Source organism: Quercus robur, chromosome 9, assembly GCF_932294415.1.
Source record: "Quercus robur chromosome 9, dhQueRobu3.1, whole genome shotgun sequence".
In the NCBI taxonomy this organism is placed as follows: domain Eukaryota; kingdom Viridiplantae; phylum Streptophyta; class Magnoliopsida; order Fagales; family Fagaceae; genus Quercus; species Quercus robur.
In genome coordinates this window covers 46617328-46627183 of record NC_065542.1, presented here as the reverse complement: position 1 = coordinate 46627183, position 9856 = coordinate 46617328, and the positions used below count along the sequence as shown (strand labels likewise).

At 35.8% G+C, this 9856-nt stretch overlaps 2 protein-coding genes across 2 annotated transcripts; both read right to left on the bottom strand.

Moving 5' to 3' along the window:
- Window positions 1-955: 955 nt before the first annotated feature.
- Window positions 956-1405, bottom strand: LOC126701115 (S-protein homolog 74-like). The gene has a single exon (XM_050399250.1). It carries the CDS (start codon window positions 1403-1405, stop codon window positions 956-958), a length of 450 nt encoding a protein of 149 aa, XP_050255207.1.
- A 673-nt stretch (window positions 1406-2078) lies between these two features.
- On the bottom strand, window positions 2079-6676 carry LOC126698722 (26S proteasome regulatory subunit 4 homolog A). Its single transcript, XM_050396122.1, has 5 exons — window positions 5859-6676; window positions 4925-5094; window positions 4642-4858; window positions 4380-4520; window positions 2079-2319 (listed from the first exon to the last, which is right to left on the bottom strand). The coding sequence occupies exons 1-5, from the start codon at window positions 6585-6587 to the stop codon at window positions 2236-2238; spliced, it is 1341 nt and encodes a 446-aa protein (XP_050252079.1). The 5' UTR covers window positions 6588-6676; the 3' UTR covers window positions 2079-2235.
- Between the last annotated feature and the right edge of the window lie 3180 nt (window positions 6677-9856).

The window sequence follows — 9856 nt, the reverse complement described above, 5'->3', positions numbered from 1 at the left end:
ACCAAACAAGTTATTTCAAAAGTGAGTGAAAAAATAGAGTTAGAAAAATGAAATATGAGAATAGGGTTTGAGTTATAGGTGATACTCAATCCAATTCTTAATCCTGATAAGCATGAATAAAACTAGGTTTCCAAGATCTCACTACTTCGTTTTTTTGAGCTACCTAATAAGAGGCAACTAAAGCGTTCTTGTCCATTGCCATAGTAAAAAGATCATGGAAAAAGATCTGAGTAGAGGAACAAACCCTTATACCATCTTTCATCCTTGTTTTTTTGTGATTTAGGCCGTTTATTTATTTATTTATTTATTTATATCAACATTCTACAGTTAAGGTTGTATAATAAGCATGGCTATTACTTGTGGGTAATGGGTATTGAATAATATTGATTGCCCGTTTTGTTTTTTATTAGAGACCGTATAAGTTCTCTCACACCACTCTTCATTCACATAATCTAACCAATTGAAAAGGAAAGAAAATAATAAAATAGATCGAATATAAAGGTTAGCATCTGGTTAACCTTTTGTCAAAATGAACTATTCATACTCTAGTCGTTATGTGCTATGCATGTTTGCTGGCTTTAACTGAAATTTTTGTCAAAATTCTTCGCATGTTTTTTGTTGTTGTTTGCTTGCTTAAACTGATATTCAAGTTGAAGTACGTATTCATTGTTGTGCTGTTTGCTGTTAATGTTGTCAAATTTCTTTTTGTTATTTTTAAATCACTTTTGTGTACCACTTTATGTTCCACCAATTATAATTTGTTATTGTATCAAAAAAATTATAATTTGTTATGAATTTTTTTGACTTTACTTATAAAATAGCCAAAGTTTAAAATGGAAAAAAAATTAAACACAAAAATTTATGACTAGTGTAATACAAAAAGTAGTACAAAAGATTTGTACCCTTTATTTGAACAAAGTGGTGAGTGGTCATATGAAATATATCGAAGTTCATTTTAACAACCTGCTAGTGCTTCCCATTGATATCGAAACTCATCCTGCTCATTCTGAAAATCTCTTATATATATTCCATCTTCTTTGGCAATCCAAATGCAATTCTTCCACTTGCAACGCTCAAATAGAACTGGATCTTGCCAAAACACTTTAAAGGTGGCTTGAGCATCGTCCTTGCGTATGTAGCATGAAAAAACCGTAGAATGGAAGAAGTTTGTTCTGAAACTCCAAGAGAAATTAGCTGCAGGAGACAAATTGTGGTTGCCCATATCATTGTCTGAAGATTGGCAATGGATGAACAATGTCATGTTGTTGCTCAATCCATTTACGATGTATACATGCCATTTGATGAATAAAGGAAGCACATTTCCATTGGCAGAAATAATAAGCCATGAAGGGCTCATGGCTAATGCCAAAACAAGTAAAACTAAGCTGTTCCTGATAGCACTCATTGTGTAAAAGCTGTGTTAGGCTTTTGAAATTGATATCTACAAAGTACAAACTTGTGGTCTAATTTTCTCCTTTTATACCCAAATAAATTTATGCAAAATTTCTTATGTGTTTTACGGATTGATGGTGCGCATGGCATTCCTGACCGGTAAGTGTGAGAATCAAAAGGCACCTTGAAAATTGCATTAAACTGAATGCATGCACATTTAGAGTGATGACATTAAATTAGACTTTTGATTTACTTCGACTTTTGGCTTCGATTTAAGTCAGGTACCATATCTTCTAAACTTTTTAAACTTTTCTAGCATGCTAGTCAGAAAACTCAATTTGAGATACTCAGAACAATTTTTGGGTAGCATTTAATTTTAAGCATGAAAATTGAAATCCGATTTGAATGTTTATTTCTTGCACTAAATCAATTTTTTTTAGTGAGAGGCTTATAGAAATAAATGATAATGATATATTAGCGAGTGCTGACCAAGAATCTTTTGCCAAAAATCTATGATTATATTTATATGTAGCCCTTCAATTTTTTGCTGAATTATAAATTACCCTTCGTATTAAAAAATCTTTAGGGAAACATTTTAATGAACATTTGGATTACCTATTTGATATTGATAGCCGGCTATCTTTAAATTCAGTTGTATTGGACAAACACAGTCTGCAATTTGTAGATGATAAGATAAGTGTCTATGATCTTTCCAGAACGGATGATCATATGAATAAAAATATATATCTAAAACCCAAAGCGTAGATTATAAATAAAAATAGATTTTAAATCCAAAATACAAACATAATACAGTGCAGTTTTCACATGCAGAATTATCATTTTTCACATGTAGAGTCCTTCTGGCACCCCTTCTTTCTTCTTGAACATTACTTTCTCCTTTGCCTTCTTGAAATCAGGATGTGTTACCTGAAGCGCACAATTAAAAAAGTGTGTATTAAGTCACAGTCTATTCATTTAAATCAACTCCAGAAAACACTCATATATGCATAACATGTTTTAGAAACCAAAAAGAAAAAACAACCTAAAATGGTATCATGAATAATTATTTAATAATATAAATAAATAGAATAAGTTTTAATGTTATAACAAAAATATGTATTAAAAAAAATTCTCAAAAGAACTAAACGATTCTCAAGTGAGTATTCACAACTGAAAAAAACAAATATACAAGCAATTAACATTGAAAGAATAATGACTCTAAATTACAAAACATAACAAATAATCAAATAAATTCCAACTTACAAATTGCACTGTAACCAAATAATTTCTAACTTCCAAATTTCATAACATCACATCACAGAATAATAATGCTTCAACCACGAAGCATGTAAGTTCAAGTTCTAACAAACATAAAACGTAATCAACTATGACTAGAGAAATGAAGGCATTATTTTATGTATTTGTTTCATTTCAAAACAGAACTCATAACGTAATTCATCATACAGTGTGGAAGAAAGAGTAGATGTCCGATTAATACTCTCAATTAACGCTAATTCATTAGGGCTCCAACCATGATAATAATTTGGTTGAATTCAAGTGTACTTGTTGCAATGTTTATCAATGTTTTACCAGACAATAACTTTCTAATGGATATCTTCTGACAAACCCATAAAAGATAAACCTGAACATGTAACCATCAATTTCAGTTGAAACAAGCACATTTCATTACTTTCTATACCCATTCACCTAATGCCCTCAAAACTCCCACCTCACCACCCCCCCCCCCCCCCCTTCTCTCTCTATTAACAAACACACATACCCATAAAAGAAAAGAAAATAATAATAATAATACAAGTTCCCCTCTGAGCTCACCAGCCAGTGGAAGGAAACCACCTTTGACAAATCAGAGCTCACCAAACCCCTTCCCCCCCCCCACCCCCCCCAAAAAAAAAAAAAAAACAAAAACAAAAAAGAAGAAAACTAAGGAGCACCTCTCCTTCAGAAGCATGGCAACAATGTGTCACATGGAGATCGTCACAACAGAAGGAACTGAGATATAGATTTTGTTAACAGTTTTGTCTATTGAACCACCAGTCAAGTGGGTTTGACTGGTCTTTTTTAACTCCACCAGCTTTTAGGATAATCAGACCAGACTAGCTACAGGTGGTAGTTGAACAGATTGACTGGGCAGTTCCGGTTTTTAAAACACTTTAAATATCTTCTAGGAGACCTTAAAATAACATGAATACAACTTTTTTATTTATTTCTATTTTTTATGGATGGCAAGTTTAACACTTGCCTTACTCAAAATAGTAACAACAGAAGTAGTCATTTGAAGGAAAGAATGTAAACTATCAATGCATTTTTCAATACTCATTTGGTATCTCTTTTCTTTCCTTCCACAGAAATATAGCACATTGACAACTTTCATTTACTAAGTTACTAAACTGACAAGGTGAAAGTTAAAAAGCATCAAAACAGGCCAATAACTAGTCATGGGGGAAGAGAGAGAGAGAGAGAGCATAAAAGATCTGCGAAGGATACACTAAACTCTCCTGAAAGTGAGCAAGAGCATCTAATATGGTCAGCTAATAACCTAACACATTGTAGGTGAGACACTCTTGAAGCATCTTGTCCAAGGTAAAGGTGGACAACAATCATACAGTGAAAAGAGAGTATGATATTAAGTTGCCTATGGGAGAAGTCCCATCTCTCTGCTTCTACACTTCCAATTCTTCCTTCTACCAATATGTAATTTTCATGTAATACACGCTCTAATTGGGGAGCTTCATACATCACGACTCAAGAAACATACAGTAAAACCATATAAATTTATAAAAAAGTACTTCTAATTCTAAGGGGCTAATGATTGTATAAATTAGTGCAATTAAACTTCTAAGCAAGTAATCGCATTCCCCTCTGAAAAATGCACCTCTAGAGAAATTTAATAAACAAATAAACAAATAAAAATTAAAAAAAAAAAAAACCTCAGCCATTAGTCATATAAAGAATTGAAGCATGCTCACCTTCATTCGGCGTTCTCTTAAAGCAAGCAAGCCAGCTTCAGTACATATTGCCTTAATATCAGCTCCAGAGAACTCATCCTTAGTCATGACAAATTCTTCTAAGTTGACATCATCAGCCAATGTCATCCTTGATGTGTGTATCTGCAAATAAGAAATATGAGATTTGCTTAATCATGTAGTGAAGCAAACATAGCAAAATCACTTATCAGAAGGAATAAGAGAAAAGATATGCAATGTGTTGATTTTCTAAGAACAAATGTACCTGAAAAATACGCCTCCTTGTCTTGATATCAGGAAGAGGAAACTCAATCTTTCTATCTATTCGGCCAGGCCGAAGCAAAGCTGGGTCAAGACTTTCAATCCTGTTGGTTGCAAGAATCACTTTGACATCTCCTCTTGAATCAAAACCATCCAACTGATTCAGCAATTCCAACATAGTCCTTTGAATTTCACGTTCACCACCTGAGTGGGCGTCATACCTGTTGGGCATGTTGATCAGAAACACTCCATGAACACTGATATACCGTTAATGTTTATTAACTCACCTCTTTGTACCAATTGCATCAATTTCATCAATGAAGACAATTGAAGGTGACAGATCATCAGCTACTCTGAAGAGTTCCCTCACTAATTTTGGACCATCGCCCAAGTATTTTTGAATCAATTCACTACCAACAACACGTAAGAAAGTTGCTGATGTTGAGTTTGCTACTGCCTGATAGAGCACAAATAAGATTACAAGCTTAAACTACTTCGACAAAACATCTAATCCAACTACACCAACAGTACTCCATTGCAAGAAACACCATAACAAGCAACTATGCAGGGCATAAATCAAATAGATTCTCTTAAGCCTACATAGTGCAACCATTTTAGGCACAAATAAATATCGTACATATATTTGGAATGGCAAACACATTTTAAGTATTTACTTCTTGCTTGCCTATATAGAAACTATACCAACCAACTTCAGTGTCATTTAAAGTCTCTATATTGACATCCACACACACACACACACAGTCCATGTGATATGGAGCTCTGGCACCTAAGAACAAGTGAAAGTTCACATAGGAGTCAAGAAGTGCAGCTTCCAAAGTAAATTGTAGAGGAAAACATACACTTCAATGTATATAAATTTGGTTGATACTAAGTTCACTTATCATATGTTTTGCATCTAAACATGTAATCTGGTGTTTAAATGAATTTGGTTCCTAAGTAATGTGAAAGGGTTTAGGGTACAATACATTAACTAATTTTGAGCTTAAGATTCATCAATTTGAGAGGGGGGAAAATAAATAAAAATGTGTTCATTTGGGTCTTCAATTCAATCAACTACTCAGCACAACATATTGCAAAGATTCTAATACATTTAGCTTTCGTTAACAAACATTATGACCAAAATTCCATAAACAACACTATATTATTATTGTCAATCATAAATAAACAAACTTGGGAATAACAAAAAACCAAAACACAAACCTTAGCAAGCAAAGTCTTCCCAGTTCCAGGCTCACCATACAAAATAACACCCTTAGGAGGCTTAATCCCAATATCTTCATACAACTCAGGATGTGTTAATGGCAATTCCACAGCCTCCTTGATCTCCTGAATCTGTGCATCCAAGCCACCAATATCCGCATACGATTCCAACGGAGCTTTCTCAACTTTCATCACAGACACCATAGGATCAACCTCATCTTGCAACAAACCCACCACAGAAAGCACCTTGTTATGCATCAAAATCGCACAACCAGGCTCCAGCTGATCCTTATCCACAAAAGACAGAATCCCCACATAGTATTCCGGCCCCACCGACGAGGAAACAATCGCGTGATTCTCATCGATGAGTTCTTCCAGATTTCCAACACTCATGGGCGAGCCTCTGAGATCGTCGACTTTGGATCTGTCCTCCTCGGCTTTCTCCTCTTGGGGTTTGAGTCTTTCTTGGTTGCTGACGAACTCTTCCTCCATTAACAGATAGTCTTTGACACGCTCGAGCTTCAGGAGTCGGAGCCGGCACTTTGTGTGTGGCGTAACGCCTGGGAGTCGAGAGGCGGCATCTGGGCCTTTCTGTTTGCGCTGTTTGCGACCCACTCGAGCTGGTGGCGCCGCCGGCTCGAATTTCTTCTCCTTCTTGTCAGATCCATCGGGTTTTCGATCACCCGGTAAACCTTGCCGGTTAAGACCGCCCGGAGTTCCTTGACCCATGTTTCAGGTTGATCTGATTCTCGGAGACAGAGAAGCTTAGATAGATGGCGTTGGCTTTGAGAACAAGTTAGGTTCAGATATTTTCTTTAAAATCTAAAACAAAAAAGTAATAATAAAGCCTTTCTTTTTAGATATTTTTGATAAAATAATAATAATAATAAAGTTTTTTTTTTAGCTATAGTTTTAATCCTGCTTCTAATGATTTTTTTTATATTATTAGACCACAATGTTAATCAGTTTTTGTTGTAGATAGATATTGATTTCTTATTAGACTATAAAAAATTTTATCAATTAAGTTAATTGGAGTCCATGTAATAATAAAAAAGTTAAGTTGTATGCGAAACTAATTTAAATTGAAGTGTACTGTATATATTATACATCTACGACACTGTTTTTTTTTTTTTTTTTTGGATAAAAGATGAGTATTATTTAATTATATATAATGTCAAACAACAGCATGCGTTACAACATTTACATTACGGCTGTGTTTGGTTGCCGTAAAACGTTTTTCGGAAAATACATATTTTTCGGAAATGCTAATTTCTGGAAAAGGAAAATATTTCTGTGTGTTTGGTTGCATTTCAAAAAATTTCCCGGAAAATATTTTCTAGTGTTTGGAAAAGAAGAAAGGAAAACACAAATCAGAAAACACAACCCAGAAAACACATCCAGAAAACCCGCCGGCGCGAAGGCGATCTCGCCGGCGCGATCGCGCGAAGGCGAGATCGCGATCAACGTCACGATCTCGCGACGGCCGGATCGGAGCTCTGGGTGGCTGGATCGATCGGAGCTCTCGCACTTCGTTGGCTTCGATCTCGCTCGTTGGCTTCGCACTCAGGCCTTGGCGTCGATCTCGTTCGTTAGCGTCGATCTATTCCGCACTTGTTGTGTTCTCTGTTGCGTCGATCTCGTTCGTTAGCGTCGATCTCTCTCTCTCGTTCGATTGTTTTTTTTTTTGTTATTTCTCTCTCGCTCTCGTGTTGTGTTCTCTGTTTTTTCTCTCTCTCTCTCTGCGTTTTGCAAGCCACGGAAATGAATTGAAGTGAAAATGAAGGCAGAAATTCATTTCCGTGGTCAAAGCTGAAAATTTCGGTCAAACGGAAAATATTTTCCGGAAAATAATATTTTCCGTGACAGCCAAACGCCCTCTTTTCCGTAAATTGATTTCTGGAATGCGTTTGAAGCCGATTCAAACGCACCTTACATGTTCTAATAGTTCCTATACGTTCCATATCTCATACAATATACTTTCCATATCTCATACAAAAGCCATATATACAAAAACAGGACAGGTATCATAGGTTTCCAAAAGACATTATTGCTGATTTCCCCTCTTTGCTAGAGCATCCGCACAGCTATTAGCTTCGCGGAATATGTGATACACATGGACAGTCCAATCGCGTTCCATAAAGTTTCTGCAATCACATAATAGTGAGTTGATAACTGGTGGGATATCTTTATTATTAGTTAACCAGGAAAGAACTATCATAAAATCTATTTCAAGATAAATAAATCTGAAACCCAACTTCCATGCCAGAAGGAGGCCCTAGCGAACTACACCTAGCTCAGCGATATTATTAGAAGTAATAACCATATGTAGTGAAAAACTTGAAATCCAATCTCTTGAGCTATTGCACAACAATCTGCCTGCACCAACTAAACTAGGATTACCTGATGAGCTGCCATCTGTGTTTAATTTTCTTAAAGGTTTTGGCAGAGCATTCCATTTAATAATCCTAGGATATTTAAGTTTAATATTCTTTACTGGGCACACTAAAAAGAAGAATTTAGTAGCGCATTGAACCACTTTGTGTATAATTAGATTTTGAGAGCAATATTGATTTTTAAATATACGTTCGTCCTTGCCAGCCGTAAGTGCCAGCATAGGAAGGGAAAGTAACTTTTCCAAGGTAGTTGACAATGGAAGATAAGAAAATCTGATGTAGCATTGGTATGTAGCCAGTTTTGAAGTGAAAGGTGAAAAAAGGATAATGGTAAAATACCTAGAGAATGATACCATATCCTCTTAGCCCATGGACAATCTCTTAGAATATGAATAGTAGTTTCAAGATTGTTATACCTAGGACAACAGTTATTTAAGCCTATTTGAACAGTTGGAATACCTATATATGAACAGTTGAGAACATCTCCATTCTTCATTCTCCATTCCGAGGAAGAAGATGTTTAATAAGAGCATCCACTGAGGTAAAATACCTGGAGAATGATACCATATCCTCTTAGCCCATGGACAATCTCTTAAAATATGAATAGTAGTTTCAAGATTATTATACCTAGGACAACAGTTATTTAAGCCTATTTGAACAGTTGGAATACCTATATATGAATAGTTGAGAACATCTCCATTCTTCATTCTCCATTCCGAGGAATAAGATGTTTAATAAGAGCATCCACATCAGTGGATGCAAAATCATGTAAAATAGAAAAAGACACCACTTTTACACATTTTGTCTAAAAAATGCTCCACATTAGTGCTTCTAAAATTGTGTAAAAATGTATAGATCTCTACACGAGTTACAATAACCGTGTAAATATACACGGTTACTATAGCTCGTCCATTTATTATTTTATTAATTTCCCATTCGCTTCTTTTTTTTTTCTCTCTCTTCTCTGTGCTCAACAAACTCAGTAACTTCTCCTCTCCTCATCTTCCTCTTTTTCCTCAGATGCACATAAACACACCCACACACAAACACATCCATATAGACAAATCAACACAAAGATACACTTGTTTAAAAAAAAAAAAAAAAAAAAAAAAAAAAAAAGAGATACACAAACACACCCACACCCACACACAAACAAACCCAAACGAACAAACAACAAAGAGACAGATCGATGCTTATTAGAACGATCGGTGCTTGTCTGGAACGATTAGAGCTCATGGGTCTTGCTTGATCAGAGCTCGTGGGTCTCGCTTGATCGAAGCTCGTGGTTATGGGTCTTACCTAATCAGAGCTAGGGAGATCTCAGATCTGATTGATGCTTGTGGATCAGAGCTAGGGAGCTCGTGGGTATGGGTCTTGCCTGATCAAAGTTAGGGAGATCTTGGATCTGATCGGTGCTTGTGGATTGGAGCTAGGGAGATCTCGGTCAAATCTAATCGGAGCTGTGGATCGGTGCTTGTGGATCGATGCTTGATCGGGTCTTGCCTGATCGGAGCTGTGGATCGGTGCTTGTGATTGAGATGGTGTGGATTAGACCGAGAGGGAGAGTTGATCTGTGTTCAAAAATGGGTAGAGAGATGGGTATAA